General features: G+C 36.6%; 1 protein-coding gene across 4 annotated transcripts in view; it reads left to right on the plus strand.

Annotated features, from left to right (window-relative positions):
- The window catches only part of FGF12 (fibroblast growth factor 12), a 524,631-nt gene that overhangs the window by 353,301 nt on the left and 151,889 nt on the right, over positions 1-19,441 (plus strand). For all 4 annotated transcript variants that reach the window (XM_051991636.1, XM_051991635.1, XM_051991634.1 and 1 more), the window contains one exon: positions 14,912-15,015. In XM_051991636.1, coding sequence (XP_051847596.1) covers positions 14,912-15,015 — 104 coding nt within the window. The remainder of the gene's footprint in view (positions 1-14,911; positions 15,016-19,441) is intronic.

Consider the following 19,441-nt stretch of genomic DNA (forward strand, 5'->3'; position numbering starts at 1 on the left):
TCTTTTTGGTATTTTCATTTACATTGATGTAATCACTAGGTATATTGTTTTCCTAGTTCTGTTTGTCTTTTGCTGTAGTTGAGAAAGGTCTTCTGATGCTTCTCTATTCACAATAGTTATGGTTTCTTACTGTGCAATAATATTGTTTTGATAATTATAATAACTAACATTGATAGTGCTAGAAAGCTTGCAACACATTTTGCATATACTAACCTCATTTAGTCTTCACAACAACCCTCAGGAAGACAGTCAATAAGTATATATTAAGCAATCAATGAGTAAACTTTTATTAAACACTTACTATGTTCCAGGTACTGTGCTAAGCACTGGAAATACAAAAAAAAAAATGCAAAACACAATAACCTCTTCCATGTACTTACTTCACCAATGCTATAATTATCTCCTTTACATATAAAGAAACTGAGGCCTCCAATAGTTTTTATCAATAAGCTTGATCAAGGTTGCACAATTATTTGTATCTGAGGTAGAATACCAAACTAGGTTTTCCTGACTTTTATTATACCACATATATGGCTCCTAAGCCTCCAAATTTCCAAACTGATTTCTTTTCATTCATCATCAAAATATTTACTTTATTTACAATTCTTCATTATCACCTAGTCACAGAAAATTACTGTTTTCTATATTTAGACATACTGGCAACCTTTCTTTCTGCCTTTATCATTCTTCAGATATTGCTTCGCTGTAGTATCTCTTTGTAGAAGAGTACATGTTTTGAAAATTTTTAATGATAGCTCAAAGTTGCTTTATAGGATATTTGCACTAATCTCTTGCTTCATTTCCATATCCTCTCAATGTTGACTATTTTTATATTTTTATCAACTTTGTCATTGTTTAGGTTATATAAACTGTCACCTTATATTGATTTTCATTATCTTCTTAATAATGATTTGGTGTAATATTTCATATTGTTGTTAGTAGTTTACAATTCTTCTTTTGATGATGTTGGTTCATGATCTTTGGCAACTTAAACATTGGGCAAGTTAGCCTAAATGTTCTTGGCTAGTTAGTTGCTCAAAATATACTTGTTGAAGATTTATTATGTCCTAGGCACTGTGCTAAATCCTGCAATGACAAAGAAAGAATTAAAAAATAAAGTTTGATTATGGGAGATACAAGCATGAATAATAGTACAATTTATTTATGCATTCACATACCTGCACACATATAATAGAAGCAGAGATTAAAAGCAGGGTTACTTGTAATATTTAAGGTAGAAATGGAATTAAGGTGAGGAGCAAGGAAAGTTTTAGAAAGAGTGTGAATTATCATTGAAGGCAAGGTTTAGAGGTTTAACAATAGAGGGATAGTGAGTGAGAAAGGCCTCCTGAAAAAGATGGATTTTGAGGTGACACTGGAAAAAATAAAAGCGAGGTGAGGAGACCAGCATTCCAAGCATTAAGCCAGTAAAGGATATGTAAATAGGCAGGGAAATACCCTGTGTAAGGGACCATAAAGAAAAGACAGTAGCCAAATCCTAGTGTATAGAAATAAGTATTATGGCTAAAAAGATGGGGAATTAGGAAGGGGCTATGTTATGACTTTTGATTTGATTTATGAAGTTTATGAAGTGATAAGGAATCATGATAGGGGAGAGTGACACAGGGCAGACATATTTTTGAAAAATCGCTTTAACAGTTGAATGAAAGAGACTAGAGTGAATAGAGAAGTAAAGGAGGTACTTATCAAAGGTAAATGTGATAATCCAGAAAAGAGGAAAAGAATAGAGGGAAAGGGATATATAAAAGAAATATGGAAATAAAAATGGCAAGTACTGGAGACAGATTGTTCTTGTTTAGTTTTTATTTTCAAAGAGGACCATTTCATTAAGGAGGTGATATCATAACATACAAGTGAATTGGACTTGAATGAGTGATAGCTGTGCAAGATGTCCTACATCACTTTCTGCTCCAGAGTCTTCTGGTTCAGTAGTCAGCTATAAATCAGGATGACTGGAGAGGGTCCTGCATGCACTGGGAGACTTTGGCCTTTAAACAGATACTATATGTAGGCTAAGCAGGAATGGAGAGTTGGGTATTCCAGGGAGCAGGAAAATCTTATTGACTGGAAGAATGGTGACGCCCTTGATAGTGATCAGGATGTTGTAAAGTAAGGAAAATTTTGGGGAAAGCTAATGATTTGACTTTTGGACATGTTGAGTAGTGAAAAGTATGGGACGCCCTGTCCTTTGTGATAGTCTGACGTCCTTTAGGGATACTTCTCCACAGACTCTGCTTTGCATTATTTTTTGCAAGTATGTAAATGATACTGCTAAGTGTGCAATGGGGACCTATAATCTTTACTATTAAAGGAAGCTGAGTGGCTAAACTTTCCCTCAATGTTTTCAATGATGGAATAAATGGGAAAGGTCATTAGTAGGGGGAGGAGATAGGCTGTGGATAGGAACTGTCCATTGTGCTGACCCATTCACAGAAAGGTCTTATTAGTCTAGCTGATTTCTAAGGTCTATCTTTGTTTTAATGTGACAGGAGGATGAGAAAATAATAGGAATGAGCATTCTCCAGCACATGCTATGTGATTACTAGTAAAGCTAGGAGCTATGGCCTAGAGGAAAAGGTTTTTTTTTTTTCCCCCTTTCTCCTATCTCCCTTCCCCCCCTCCCCCCAACTGCATATCTGCAACAGGTGATTGAGTAATCCTTTCAGTCATGTCTGACTCTTATTTACCCCTTGGAGTGTTTTCTTGGCAAAGATACTGTAGTAGTTTTCCATTTCCTTCTTTAGTATTCTTTCTACCATCCCTCAAAATTAACTTTAATTAAACAGAATTGTGCCCAACATGTACAATTTTGCACCTTTTGTGTGCCCAACACTGCTAGAAAAAAAGGAACTTTATGAAGTCACTTCTGCCATCCAGGACACCATTTAATTAGGGACTTAGCTGGATGGGAAAGATAACATGGCATGACGGAAGACAACTGTGTCAACAGTTAAGCATTTGGGTTCTAGTCGTGAATATACCTCTTACTGTATTCCTTTTACTATAATGTGTATCTAAAAAGTGCTATACAAAGAAAGTCAAAGTCACTCCTGCCCCTTTAGAATTTATGCTCTAGCTGGTGTCGGGGGGGTAGGGGTCACACATGCACATGGGTCAATAAGTATACAATATATGCCAAATAAGGGGAAAGAACTAGACTTGTGATTCTATTGGCAGAGAAAACTCCCAATTGAGGGGTGTCCCTTTGCCAATGCAGATGAACCCCTTTGTTGACATCAGTACCAATTGTACTGAGACTTTAAGTTCCCTTGCCAGGCTCATGTACCCAGTATGAGTCAGAGGTGATATTCGAATCCAGATCTTCCTGATTTGAAGGCCAATTAAACTTATTATTCCTCCTGTCCCCAATGTGCCACATAGACATAAGGGAATGCAATGTAACTTTTAAACATAGTCATGAATAGCTGGGTGCACAGAGACAATGACCTCTCAAGTTACTTTTAGTTCTGACATTTCTAACTTGGTACTTTTCTCTAATATCTGGATGTGACCAAGATGAAACAAATGATCTCTATGTACATACCCTGCTTCCAAAAAGTGACAGCTTTTATTTTTGTCAGTGGCACTACCCCAAATTACCATAAATCCTAAGGTCACCATAAACTGGCTGCTTAATTAAAAAAAAAAAAAAAAGATAAATACATAGAGTGTGTTGAACATCCCGAATGCTAATGAAGATTCAATTTTTTTTTAAAAAGTGCAGCTGTGAATATGCATATGCATGTATATTTGTATGTGTGTGTATGTGTGAAGGAAAAACTACACATGAGCAACTAGTGTGTGGTGGATTGGATCTTGGAGTCAAGAAAGTCTGAGTTTAAATTTGGCCTCAGACACTTGCTAGCCATGTGACCCTGAACAAATCATTTAACTCACTTTTTCAATTTCCTCATCTGAACTGGAGAAGGAAATGGTAAACCACTCTGTATCTTTGCCAAGACAACTCAAATGCATTCATGAAGAGCCAGATAAGCCCAAAATCATTGAACAATGACCAACAAAACTATATACATACACATATTCTTACACACATTTGTGCTCCCACATGTGTATCTTTGTGTGTATGTACAGATAAAATCTCATATTGTCTGAAGTCCCAATTATTTCACTTCTTCTTGAGTAGATTGTGGAGTTTGTATTTATATATTTCAAAGAGTAAGAAGCCAAGATACAGTAACATTTGTAAAAATATCCAGCCAAGAGCTGATGAGAGAAGGTACCATCTATTTGCTGCTGCCACAGAAACATGTATTGTGTCAAAATTTTTCTGTAGAGACCTGATCTGCACAATCCATATTATCCTTTGAAACTTGACAGCACAACATACTTCTCATTATTTCTTTTTGGGATCTTCTTCTTATAGCAATGACACAATATCCCACTTATTACCAGCAGGAGCTCTCATTGTCGTGGCTCCTCAGCTGCTTGGTGATCATTTCATAAAGTGTTTGTTGACCCTTCCCTACATGCCCGATTCTGTCCTTGCATACCCTGGGGGATAAACATATGTTCTATTTGATTCAATTCAGTTTAAAACAAAACAAATAAATAGCTACAGAAAAGATGAACCTCTTTTATGACAGTCCAGCACTGCATTAGCACTGAAGAATCAGATGAAAATGATTCCTTTCTCCAAAAAATTGACATGTGGAGCATCTTGTACACACATATTATATACACATCAAATGTACAATTTTGCACCTTTTGTGTGCCCAACACTCTGCTAGAAAAAAAGTGACTTTATAAAGTCACTTCCATCATCCAGGACATCATTTAATTAGGGATTACTTGAAAATGATTGAATAGGAAAAACAAACAAAACAAACACACACATTTATTTTGTGCCCATGATGTATGAAATTGCTGTGATAAATACAGGGAATATACATAGAAAAGTCAGTTGTTCCCCACTCTCAAAGAGCTCACACAGAGGAGATTTTACCTTCAAGTCTGGAGAAAAATCCTGTGGGCCTCAGGTTGCAGTAATAAGATGGACGATACTGTCATTTGATACTAAGTCCACCTCTCTATCTGGACCCCACCCTGTTCAGAAGCAATCCAACTCTTACTCTCATTATTATTCTTAGAGTAGCAAAAGATGTGAAGGTTGGAGTGGGAGGGTAAGTTATGGGTATCAGTACCAAGACAAATTGGATTGGATTGGTTGAAATGGAAGCCTGGTTTGCTCTCAGTAGAGATGATTAGGTGAATTTGCATTGACCTATTAATTAGGATTATTCAGCTTCAGATTGTAGTTCCAAAGCTGAGTGCATTATTCTGGTCCCTAGGATGCTATTCCAGTTGAGTAGAGGGGTCAACAGCAAGGCAGATGGCAGGATGACAGGATGACTTTATCTAACAGAACATTTTGGGAAAGCAGGATTACTGAAATAGGCTTTATCCAATGGAGGTCAAAGGGACATATTCTTTCTAAAACTTTATCAATCACTTGGAAATAGTTTTGCTCTTTGATCTCATGACCTTACACCTGTGCTTTGGAATGCAGCCTTTAAACAGATCATGAGACAAGTCCTCTTTGTAAGACAAATTGACTGGCGAGGATAAACGATGAGAGTCATTTGCTCTCATTATCTGTTGTGAGATGCTTCATTTTTCAATTTAAGGGAAAAAATCTGAATCACTTGGAAGTTGACTTTTTAATTATATAACAGTTAGACTTCTGCAAAATATCTACTGGAGATGGTCTTTCCTATCCTACCACCCGGAAAAGGAGAAAGTTCACATCTTTTTGAAAGAGCCTTCGTACTCCCTCCTCTTGCTAATACTCTATGAAAATTATAGGTGCTCATTTATGTATCTGTTGGTTTCCTCAGTTAAGCAGAATGCAAGTTCCTTGAGGGAAGGTGCTATTTCAGTTTTGAAATTCCTAGTCCCAGTGCCTTGCACATAGTAGGTGTTGAGTGTGTGTATGTGTATATATATATATATATATATATATATATATATATATATATATATATATAATCTAATTTCAATGAATTCCAACTGGATTTATTAATAAAAACAAAATGGACAAATAATCAAGTTTGAAATTGGGATCAATTAATGTAAATCAGACTACAGATACTTTTTGGATGTATGATCTTAGGCAAGTACCTTAAGCTCTGTTTGCCTTATTTTACTCATCTGCCAAAGGGGGAAAATAATAGTATTTATCTTACTGAGTTGTGAAGATCAAATGATATAACTTTAAAGGGCTTAGTAGAGTGCTTGGCCATATTAAGTACTTCATGAATGTCAGTTCTTTTTATTATTTATTATTATATATTAGTTATTATTATTGACTTTGCAAAGAACTCTCTGTCAATGATTTACATAACCTCTTTATTGATGGTTTACATAAACTCATCTGTTTAATTTCTAATGACCTTCCAAACCTTATTCCAAGCAATCTCTCCTAGCTTATTATTTATTATATACATTCATATCCAACCAAACTGATCATAGCGTTTGATCTTCCTTGTCTATGTACAGAACTCCATTTGTGTTTGAGTTGTTCCATCTCCTCATTTTTGTTTCTTGAAAATCAGATTTCCTGTCAAAGTTCAACTAAAATGTAACTTCCCACATGTGTTTTCTCCCACCTCTACTTGGCTGGCAGTAATGCTCTCCATTCGCCTGTGTGTGTGTGTGTGTGTGTGTGTGTGTGTGTTGATTAATTACAATACCCATTATAAATCAGGAGTATGCTGTTTTTACATGGATCCTGAATGTTAGTTAAAAAGTGGTCAATCCATTGGAGAAAAGAAATGACTAACTTATTTGTTTATTGGGATGATGGTGAATTTTATTTACAAAATAACCACCTAATTGAGTAAATGTGTTTAAATTGATAGTCTGGAATCTAAAGTACATAAAAAACTTTAGGAATTAGTTTATTATTAGTTTTTTTTTAATTTTTGCTGGTTTTATGTGTAATATAATATTGTTATCCTTTAGAATTATAATATACTTGAACCAGAGCGATTTTTTTCCCTAAATATAGACTAAGGAAGTAAATTTGAGATAGAGTAAGATAATCTAAAATCCTAAAAATATAGTTAAAAACTTTGCTTATTCCATTTCCCCCCTAAATCACCAATCAAATTTCATTTCAATGAAAATTTCATTTATGTAGTTTATAAATATTATCCTCTTGTTGAAAGCCCCTAGGGGGATAAAAAGAAATGATCCTTTCATTTGAGGAAGTGCTAAAAAAAGGATTCTCATAAATATAAGGGAAAAAAATTAATTAGTAGATTGTTGTTTATCTTCTATAATACAAACATTGTTTTAAAAAGGGATCAAGTTTCAGGACTATCCTGGAATCTATTCTACTTTTTAAAGTGAGATGTTTTGGATTCAAATACTATTTATATTATTATTGATTATTAAAAAAAAAAGAGACTCCTGGAAGAATCCTTTATATCATGGATCATGTTCATTGAAGTATGAGATTGTGTGAACAGAATTTATAAACGAAAGTGTCTTTATTCTCCCATATATCTACTTTTATTAATCTACCTATTTAATCAATCTAATCAATCCATTTCAGATTTGTTAACTTTAATATATGCCAAGCATTTGCAAAGAAGCCATGATGGTCTCTGCCTTCAAAGAGCTTTTACTCTAATGAATTATATGACATATATAATTCAGTGCATACAAGATGAATAGAGACTAGATGGAAGGTCACCTCCTGGAAGATACAAAGTTTAAATTGAGTCTTAATGGTGAATAGAAATTCAAAAAAATTGGAGATAATTCCAGGCATGAGTGACATCAAGGAGGATGGTGACAGAATCTCCTTGGTAAGGAACAGATTGTCTGGACCAAAGAGTTCATGGAAAACAATCAAAGATAAAATGATTGGAATGATGCACTGCTGGTTTTAGGAAATGAGCATAGGACTTAGAAACATAACACTTCCTATTTCCCTATTCAAAAGTTGTTCTTCCTCATTCAGGGAATTATTCTGTTTTAGAAATGAGCTGGAAAAATGTTGATGTTTCACATCCTGTGCCTTAGGGAAACTTGACTTTCTTATGGTAGTCAACTTGTTGAAACTTATATTATATGTTCTTCTTCCCCCTCAACCCCAACTTTCTTTATGAGGGGAAGAAAATAAAGACTGTAGAACAGGAATCAGCTGGTACAGTTTATAGAGAGAAGTTAACAGATACATTTAATGGAAAGGTGGTATGTTCACTAGACATGTCAAAGTCATCTATAACTCATTAGTGTAAAATCTTAAATTTAGAATTGGAAGGCACATTAGAGAATGGTTACTTAAACTCTCTCATTTTATAAATGAAGGACAAAGTCTCATGAGCATTAGATGCCTTTCTAAAGGTTATATTCAGGCTAAATTTATCTGATGCCAAACTCAATACTTTTTTCTCACTGTTTAATTCCCATTCCCCCTTCCCAGACCCATTCCATCCCACTTTGGTTTGATGGTGTAGCCATTATCCTGGCTATCCAATTTTAGAGTTCTAGAGTCATTCTTGACTCTTTGTTCTCAATTCAACATTTCCTTTCCCCACCTCTTACATATTCAAATCAATTGTCAAGTCTTATGCATTCTTTCTTACTAATGTATCTCTATTGACTTATTTCCACTCATACACTCTCTATCTCACTTATCAGATTTTCATTATTTTCATCCTACAGTACAACAATAAATTTCTAATTGGTTTCACTGTCTCCAGGCTTTCCTCCCTTTGGTTTATTTTCCAATACACAATAAAATAGATATCCTTAAACTTGTAACAATTCTTCCTCAGATCCACAGATATTCCCCTCCTTCAGTGGCCCCTCATTGCTTCTAGGATAAAAGAGAAATCATCAATTTGGCATTTACCTCCCCAGTCTCATTTCTCTGCATTTCCTTTCCAACACGTTCTATTTCAGCCAAACACTCCTGTTCTTCTTGGGACAAATCATTCCATTTCATCTTTCTAGGCCTTTGCCTAAGTGATTTCCTTTAGCTTCTTTGTATTTTCCTTTTCATCCATCTGGCAGAATATTGAGCTTCCTTCTAATCATAGTTCAGATCCCATATTTCTCCAGACCATGCTCCAGTTGCTAAAAGTAGTTTCATTGTGCTAAACTTGCTCACAAATAAGACATTTAGGTGTCTCGGGGCTAGAACAATGGTCCTGGAATCAGCAAGATTTGGGTTGAAATCCAGCTTGTGACAATTACTAGACTTGTGATCTTACATGAGTCACATAATCTCTTCTTGTTTCAATTATCCCAATAAATTGGGAATACTAAGAGCACCTACTATCCAGGAGTATCTTGAAGACAAAATGAGATATTTGTAAAATGCTTAACATATAATAGGAACCATATAAATGCTAGTTATTATCATACTACTAATAAATACTGCTTCTTTGTACCCACCCTCTCTACCTTATGAGGGGAAGTCTCACCTGGAACAGCTGCTAGATTTGGAGGTGTTTTCTTTTTCACTTTTCTGACTAAGAGGGAAAGAAAGAAAATTCATTGCCATAATATAAAGAAGATACATCTGACATGTATCAAAGATGACAAATTAATATCTGAATTGACAAAATTATAGTTGCTAATTACAATATCAGTGAATACAATGATAAAGTAAAAAGAGAATCTGTAGCATACTTAATTCTTCCATAATTTTTTCATATATCTAGGATTTTACCGGGTAGGACATAACAGCCTACTTTTCAGTTATCTCACTGTATCAATAGAAATACACCTCCATTTCTCTGGAATCAGTACTTGTTAGTGAGAGGGGATGATTATCATTTTAATTGACCTAAAAATAAAGGCCCACACTATTATTTTCTATCACCATGAAAGGGAGAGAAGATCGTCATTTATCTTCCTACTTTTATAGAAGAGGATAAAGAGAGTGCCCCCCATTCCCAAAGGACATTTGGTCACATTGGGTGGGTCTCTGACTCATTATATGCTGGTTAAGAGAGACCCCCATCCTTAAAGGTCATTGACAACATTGGGTGAGTCTCTGATTCATTATATGGGGATAAAGAAAGACCCCTATCCTTGAAGGTCATTGGCAAAATTGGTAAGTCTCTGATTCATTACATGCAGGCAAAGAAAGGCTCCCATTCTCAGAGGTCATTGACAGCATTGGATGGGTCTCTGATTCATTATAGGGGGGTAAAGAGAGGCTCCCATTCTCAGAGGTCATTGACAGCATTGGGTGGGTCTCTGATTCATTATATGGGGGTAAAGAGAGGGTCCCATTCTCAGAGGTCATTGACAGCATTGGGTGGGTCTCTGATTCATTATATGGAGGTAAAGAGAGGCTCCCATTCTCAGAGGTCATTGGCAGCATTGGGTGGGTTTCTGGTTCATGGCTTTTGCCCACTTGGCTGTGGTATTCTTTTGTTGACAGACATTGTGGATCCAAATGAAATAATATCTGAGCAGTAAACCTGGTGCCAAGTGGCCATTAGTGTTTTTTTTTTTTTTCCTTTTGTCTTTGGTAGCACCTCCAAACTAAACAAAAGGATAAGTGAAATCTTAGTCCTGAGAAAGAGCTCTACCGTTTCCCTCCTAGAATGAATCATTCTTTGTCTTTCACCTTTTGTGAGACACATTTCAAAGTGCCTGCCTTCTTGCACCTAAGATTGCTCTGCCTCCCAACACCCTTCCTCCATCCTCACGCTCCCCACACTCCCCTACACTCCAGAGGGCATTCTCACTCTCCTTTTCACATTAGACTTTCACAGCATCTTTTTCTTTCCTTTGCCGGGCTTAGCAGTTTACTCACAACTCTCACATGGGAAAAGCTCCCCGGGAACGTGCTCTCTCTGTTGGTTTCCTTAAATGCACGTGTCTCTTACCATGTGTCCAAGGAAACCTTTACTTAGCCAGTCTTGAGGCGTGCACTTTGAGCTTCAATTATCCTGTTCCACTGGATTGTCGTTTCCAGCCGATTCAGACAGAAATGTCTTTCTGTGGGATTGGCAAGTACAGTTTTCACCTCCTTTCTTTTCTTTCAGGAGTTCCGAGGGCTGACTCTGGAAGGAGGAGGCAAAAGGAGGAGTGGATTACAACCAGAAATAAATAGTTAGAATGCCTTTTATTTACATAGAGTTGTCTTTTAATACTTAGAGCAATGCCAGTAAGGGGCTTGCATACTAAATCTCATCCACTCATGAAAGATAAGTCATGGAAAAGAAATAATATTCTGGTTTTGTGAATTAGGAAAATCCAGACAAGTCAGTGGCAGATTGACATCTGATTCAAGCTCTCAGAGAGCCCTGAATTGGTCACTGAGGTCATACCCTGAATCATGATTTAATCACATTTCCATGGGATTCAGAAAAAAAAAAAAAGACTCAACTTTTTTTTTTTTTTTTGGTTACACTTATGCTTTATCAGAGGGATGAAAGTGCAACATTTATTTGAAAACTCTTATCTAAAGTCCTTCATAAACTCTGTAATTTGCACTAGATTTCTAGCCCTCTCTGCCACTCAGAACAGCTGTCCCTGAGCTAAAAGAAGCCCATTTTAGATAGATGTCAGGGCAGATGTACAGGAAGTAAACTTTAGACTACCCATATAACTGACTGACATTTCCCAAATTGAAAATTTCCCAATGAGGGCATGGATCCCACAGCATCTCAGGTGAGCATAGCATCTAAAAAAAGTGAAAAGATAAATATTTGGATAAGCAGTTATATTTTGGGTCTGCATTTAATTAAGTCAGACATGAATTAATAAGGCAAGAGCAGTAGTTACTTCTCAAACAACACTTAGATGCTTTCAAGTATCTGTAATGAAAATGAGCACTGGGGTAAAAACTTGAGTTGGGAAACAGTTTCTCCTGCTTTTCCATACATTATGGGACAATTGATTTAGAGCAGGAAGGACAAACCCAACCTTCATTTTATAGTTGGGGACAATGAAGACCAGAGATAGGAAACAAATTACATAGTGCTATTCATTTTGTAAATATCTGAGGAAAAGTTGAAGTAAAGATTTACTAACGTTCCAATTAGGTATGCGTTCTATGAAGTCGGGGACTGTCCTTTGTTTCTTTTTGTACTCCCAATTTTTAAAACAGTCCCTGACACATAGTAGGCCTTTAACAAATGTTTATAGATTGTCTTCAAATTGATCATGCTCCATGGTACACCACCTTGTTTGTTTGTTTTTTTTCCCCATTTCCCTTGAACATTGCTACAATAGTAAAGATAATTATTAAAATAATAATAGCTAGCATTTTAATAGCATTGTAAGTTTTGTAAAGCACTTTACATTTGCTCTTTCCTTTAGTAGGAAAGGGGACATGTTCCTAGGAAAGCAGTGGGAAATATTCATCAGGTTGGTCCCATGCAGCCAGTGATGTTTTACAGGAGTCCTCTTTCTCATAGCAATCTATCTCATTTTCCCTGGAACAAAGGGTCTTATTGCCCTTTTCTCAGTGTGTGCACATGTTTATTTCTTCTTCCATCTCCCAGAAGATATTCAGTTTAAATTGCGTCTGTGTATGTATTTATGTTTGATCCCTCTCCATTTCTGGGATCTCCAGGGAAGGTGACTGACTTTCATTGGCCCTAGTGAGTAGTCATAGTTGATCTGCAGCTATCTTTATATTTAACTCTCCATCAGACAGACAGCTCATTTTAGCCTGACCCTTTGTGCTCTTTTTGGAATCCATCTTGTCCTCAAGTCCTTAGTGCTCTGGCTTGAATATGAACCAAATATTTCAGGAAAACTGGTCTCTGGATGTCTCCCTGCCTTCCAAAGACTTTCTCTCTCACTGGTTTCAGTTTTGCTGTCCTCCTGGTTAGGTAGATGTTTCCCTATTTTCTATTTCAAATGAAGCCATTAAGGTCCAGTTCAAATTACTCCAATCATTTCCCCCCACAAAACATTCCTTATATTAACATATTAGATAAGCCAACTCTACTGAATCACAAGGAGGAGGCAGAAAATTCACCATTGCCCTAGGAAATTTTCTAGGACTAGGCTGGAAGCTATGGCTCAAGTGGTCACTGTAGTGCAAAACATTGCTACTTTGGCTAGCCCCTCTGAGGACTTGAATCTGAGGTGTGAGTCGTGAAAGAGAGGCCAGCAGCATCTTGTTTTCAGCAAGGCAGCAATACTACAGTATTCTGGAATCCCTGGGTATTTTCTCTTCTATGTTTGCAACTATGGCATGTTGGCCATTTCTGGGAAGGGAGCCAGGAAGGTGAGACCTGTGTATGTTTTCCCTGGGCCTCTGTGCTCTAGAAATATCCAACATAATGAGGGAGTTAGTGTGTGATAATTTCCTTTCTCAGGTTTAGCGATCTTTCATAACAAATTTTATCCTACTTTCATAGACTTTTCCATAAATTTCAGATTATAACTAAATAAGGATCCAGGGACTATGAGGTTAGGAAAGTCTACATTAATCCCTCTTTCTTACCTCAAATTGGGAAAAACACAGAAGTATGAGGGAGGAGAAACTATTCTTTGAAGTTTGTCTTTTCTACTAACTCATCTCGTGACCATGGATATGTCACAACCTATCTGAATGCATTAATATTTGTTGTATGTATTCCACTCTGTATGCTCCAGGGCTATTGTGAGGATTGTATGGTCATATATGTAAAGCCTTTGGCAAATGGTATGGTCTCTCAGATTACCATATTACAAGGTCGTTGAGGACAGAGAGCATATTGTGGACATTTGGGGCATCCTTATTATGCCAAGTGCAAAGCTTAAGGCTTTAGAGATTTTTACAAAATATTGGTGATTTAAAAATCAAAGAAGTTTTTGATTATTACATTTTTCACAGGAGTGAAAGTGGTGAGTGAGTACTTATAAGTTTACGAAGTGTGTGGATGTACAAGTGACTTATTTACGTTATTATAGAACCACTGAAACCACCAGTGTGGATCAAATCTCTCATTCTAGAACACTTTACCAAGATAGGATGCTACCATAATCTTAGGCTTAAGCCCTAGTGCATCTCTTTAGCTGTTCTTCAAATGACTCAAAATAAGTGTAAATAGATCAGCCCAAGCCAGCATGACAGAAAAACAAATTGTGCCCATCTATCCAGTTGGTTATAGCATAGAATACCTTTGATTTTACAGATTAATCTTTTCTTTTTCTTTTCTTTTCTTTCTTTCTTTCCTTCCTTCCCTCCTCCTCTTCTTCCTCATCTTTCTCAACCTCAACCTCATCCTCTTTATCCTTATTCTCCTTGTCCTCATCTTTATTCTCCTCATCCTCCCAGTCTCCTCCCCCTCTTCTTCATCCTCCTTCTTCCTTCTCCTCCTTCTTTCTTCTTTTTCTTTCTTTTTTCCCTTCCTTTTCCTTGTCCTTTACCCGTCCCCCTCTTCCTTCTCCTCTACTTCCCCTTTTTCCTCTTTCCTCCCTCCTCCTCTTTCTCCTGTATCTTTAGTCTTCTTGATTTTTTATGGTGTATAGAAATTAGTATAAGATATGTGGTCCAAATCCTGTCTAGACCACTTGAATTGTGACTATATACAAGTTGCTCAGTCTCTCTGTTCACTTTGTTCATTTCTGCTAATCTGCATGATGGTAATAATGAAGATGATGATAACAAGCATTTATTTAATGTCTATTATACGTATAGAACACAAATATTATCTCCTTATATGTGAGATTTCCCTTATTAATAACCTCAACCTTTTTCCCTTAATATATTCTTATATATTTGTACATTGTCTTCCCTGGACGCACTGTAAGCACCATGAGCTCAGAACTATTAATTTGCTTCCTTGCCTTTTTATTTTTATCTTCTCCCCCTCTTCAGGTTTAGTGTATAATCTGTTTTTTTATTGTTTGTTGAATGTTCACCTCTCATATTATTTTTATTTTCTTTCTTTCTCAGCCCTTTTCAACCTAATCCCGGTGGGCCTTCGGGTTGTGGCAATCCAGGGAGTGAAAGCCAGCCTTTATGTGGCAATGAATGGAGAAGGGTATCTCTACAGCTCCGTAAGTACCATTCTGTCTTTTTATCTTGGTTTCTTGAAGAAGACATGCCAGTATCTGAAGTTCAAAACAAAACAAAAATAGAAACTTTGGACGTTATAAATATTAGTCATTGCTTAACTTTGGGAAACAGCATTGGTGCCAACTTGTTTCAGAAGTTCCTTTCCTTGTAGACTTCATGCTAAGCTTATAAAAGTGTGCATAGAATAATCAACAATGACATGCCAGCATATCAAAGTACAATTTATACTTTTTTATTCATATGATGACTCTGGGGTCCGTATCATGGATCAACACCTGCTCATTGTGGAAGGTCATCTATTCCATTAAACACATCTCCTGGTCCTTCCCAAGAGAAAACCTTTTTTTTTCTTCTTTCATATTCAAAGATAGACCTCATATTTTCCCTCGTGTGGCTCCTGTGATTGCCACTGGGGTAAACTGAGCTTTTGAGACCCTTTCATGGTTTCAAATTTTCTGTACCAGTTTAAAGAAGGAAGTTTATGTTTCATTGTCTATTAGACATATTTGAGTTGAAAAAACAAACCAAATCAACAAGAAAACCACATTAAACATACCAAAACACCTTTCTTATGGTAATCTTGGGGTGTCATCCTTTAGAAGGAAGCATGAAGAATCAATCCATAATCCAGAAAGGAAGGGACATGTACACTGCAGCCATCACATTCTGACAAATCCCATTGTCACTCAATGTTTGAGACCTTGACAAAAAGCTCAGTGAAGTCATTGATCAAGTCTAAAATCAAAGGCTTAGCATTGGGATTTTCCCAGGCACTTCTAAATTATTCTAATTTCTAGTTTGTTCCATACCTGGCTGGTTGTAATTTCTGTTATTGATTTGTTGGGGGAAAAACGAAATATGTAAGTGAAATGGAATCTTGAATGAAAATGAGCTAGGAGCTCAGTTTGGAACAAGGGAGGGTGGTGAATAAGAAAAATTATCCATGGTCCTAAGGAGCTAACCTTCTAATGGAAGATACAGCATGTAAATACTTGGTGCCTGCATGGCATCTGCATAATAGAAGGAAGGAAATATATAGAAAGAAAGAATTAAAAGGAGAGGCAAGCTTGTAGAGACCTGCACAGACTTTATTGAGGTCAGATTTGAACTAAATCTTGAAAAAGGCCTAGGAAGCTAAAAGGTGGAGGTGAGGAGGAAGAACATCAAAGACATGGGGGATAGCGAGCTCAAAGGAAGAGATGTGGAGGATGGCTTATCTGAGAAAATCAGCAGGAAGCCTTGGGTATCTGATAGTAGAATATATAGGGGGGAGGCAAGTATAAGAAGACTTGAAATAGAGGAAAAGAAGTTGAGAAGATCAGCTATAAATGCTAAAGGAGTTCATATTTGATCCTGAAAGTAATAGGGAGCCAATAGAGTTTACAAATCATATTGACAACTGAGGGGAAAATAGCATGGGGGATAGCAATTTTACAAGTGGCTTTTGTTAATTGTAAGATTGTAATTGTTTCCTGTTTCATAGAATGCAAGGGGTTAACTTGTTTCATGGAATTGAAATCAGGAAGAACAATAGTTTAAAAGTGAAGTGAACTGAGGGGACAGGTTCAATATTCTGTAAAGGAAGACATTGAGAGGAATTCAATCATATATCCTCCAGCCCTCTACTCTAAGAGTAGAGGAGAAAAAAAGAAAATAATGTCAAATTTTCCATTAGCATCATGATGATGAGTTTAGAAATGATGAGTTTATCTTGGGAGGAAGTGATGTGCTTATCCTGGGAGAAGCATTTCTTTTCCCGTGGAGTTGAAACCTGGAAGAGTAAAAGATGTAAAATTGTGAGGTTGGGAAATTTGAAGAAAGTGAGCACTTCAGGATATTTTCCATCATCCTTCATTGAAATATGCAGTCAGGGAGAAAAAGATTTCTGGATCAGTGACCTTGATGTGCTCCCCAAAGGCCCTGGCTATATCGTGGTCATCATATCAGGTTCTTTGTCCTTTTACCCAACCTTCAAGAAATACTCTTTTCTGATAGGGTACTTCCCAAGCTTTAGGCATTTGCATATCCCCCTCCTCCCCTCGTCCCCTTGATGGGACAATCTTTGCCCATTGGAAGGAAAACAAGAAAGTACGGATTTTAATCCACGAAAATCAATATCCAGTAATGGGGGATTAGAAATGAAAAAGAGGGGAGACTAGAGAAGAGGAAGAAAGTATCAAATTAAGGAGGAAATAAGGGATTGTAGGAGGAAGGGAGGAAGGAATAAAAGCAACAAGTATTGAAAGAAGAAAGGATGGAAAAAGAAAGGAAGGATAAAAGGAAGGGAGGAAGAAAAGAGAAAAAAAGGAAGGAGCAAGGGAAGTAGGAAGGGAAGTAAGAAGAAAGAAAGGAGGAAAGGAAGGAGGGAAAAGAAAGAAAAAGAGAGAGGAAAAGGAAAAGAGATTAGGGAAGAAAGAAAATGAAAGAGGTCATAGAAAGAAGGAATGGAGGAAAAGAGGAAGAAAAGAAGGAAAGAAGAAAGGAAGGGAGGGGAAGAGAGAGGAAAGAAGAAGAGAAGGAAGAGAAAAATGAAGGTCATATGATAAAAATGGGGGGAAAGGAGCAAAGGAAGAAAGGCAGGAAGGCAAATACTGATATGATTTTTTTTTCCTCAACCAAGGGGTTCAGAGTTTCTAGAACTCTATTTTCCTTCTAAATCACTAAGAAATAAAAATCCCATTATTTTCTCAGAAGTCAATTCTACTGCCATTATTGGCATCATTATTTTCATCAGATAATATCAAAGAGCTCTTATCAAATGTTTTGTAAAAGTAATAAGTTTCTGATGATTGTACTGGGAATTGGACTTGAGCCATTCTTGAAGCAAATCAATCCAATGAATGGCCGCCCAGGGCTGGGCCCCCAGATCATGCTCTCAATGCTGCATATGCTCTGGGGCCATCTTTTTTAAAAACTTCATTCCAAGTACAGCAATTTGAGACAGATTTTTCAGATGGATTCTTTGTTCTTATTGACCGTACAACACTGTTTATTTGTTCCAGATAGTGTTGGGACTCTATGGAAGTGAAATATATTTTCTCATTCCAACTAAAGACCATTTTGTGGTCTGTACCATCTTTAGTAGAAGCGATCATTTATTTAGTTCCTCTCCCACACCTCCCCATCAGCCAGATGCTCATAACATAAGCATAACTCAAATTGGTCTTGTCAATGATGATGCTTTAAACAACATGCATGCATTTGCCCCTAGAGCAGTTTTGAGTTTGATGGAATTTTATGTCAGGGACAAGGAGAAGGAAATGATATTCTGCGACAAGGGTAACAGGGAAAATACGCAAGATTTCATCCAGAGTTTTGAACTCAATCCTAATCTATCATGCATCAGAAACAGCCACAAGAAAGCCATGTTTATGGCACAGACTACAGAGGAGGAGTTGCTGTCATCAAGAGTGGGCAGCTTCAAAAAATGAATTCTAGAAGAAGCTAGTTGTAGGCAAAGTGATGACTCAGAAAGAAGAGTAAAGAGGGAAACAAAGGTGAGGTGGTATATCAGACCCCTAGGTAACTCCCCTGTAACACTAAACATTTAACTACATTGGCAAAGGGTGATTTCCAAACTTTGAGCTTTGAATCACCAATCTATTCTCTTTTTTATAAGCTTTTTTTATTTTCAAAACATATGCATGGATAATTTTTCAACATTAACCCTTTCAAAACCTTGTGTTCCAACTTTTCTTTCCTTCCCCCACCCCCTCCCTTAGATTCACCAGTTTATTCTCACTTGATAAAAAGAATAAAATTCAGAGGCAGAATGCCCTGTGTATAGAAAATGAAAACCTGTCTTTGGAAAGGATATAGATTTCACTTCAAGAAAATCAACATATAATGGTGGTTGGAGGGAAACAGAAGAAAAGCAAGGAGGGGAGGAAAGGATTTGGTAAAAATTTGAGATTCACAGCCTGCATTTCTATTTAACTTTGTAATAAAAATAAAAGATAACTTTCTTCCCAAGAATATGAGGTCATCAAGAGCCCAAATCTCTGGTACCTTGGGTAGACCATATCACAGACTGAAAGGTTGAGGCTTTTTTGTGATTTGTGCCAAATAGCTTTGGATCCCTCTATGATAACAGGTATGAACTTAGATAACTTTGTAATGGTCCTGAACTTTGTTCTAATATCTTATCTAATTATTTCCCAATGTTTCTCTTCTGATGGGGTTTTAATCAAGTATCTGATAATTTTGTACTGGGTTTAACTTCCAAATTTGGGGCATTCAATTTTTCACTACAGTAAATATCTTTAAGAAGCAATTTGTACTTATGGAGGACAAATATATTTCTAATCCAGAATCATGAAATGGATTGTATTTCAGTTCTCCCTCTTTCATTTCTATCAAGAAACACATCTAAAGAGATGGGTTGCCAATTTTTCCTGCCAGAAGCAT

This window comes from Antechinus flavipes, chromosome 3 (assembly GCF_016432865.1).
Source record: "Antechinus flavipes isolate AdamAnt ecotype Samford, QLD, Australia chromosome 3, AdamAnt_v2, whole genome shotgun sequence".
Classification (NCBI taxonomy): Eukaryota; Metazoa; Chordata; class Mammalia; order Dasyuromorphia; family Dasyuridae; genus Antechinus; species Antechinus flavipes.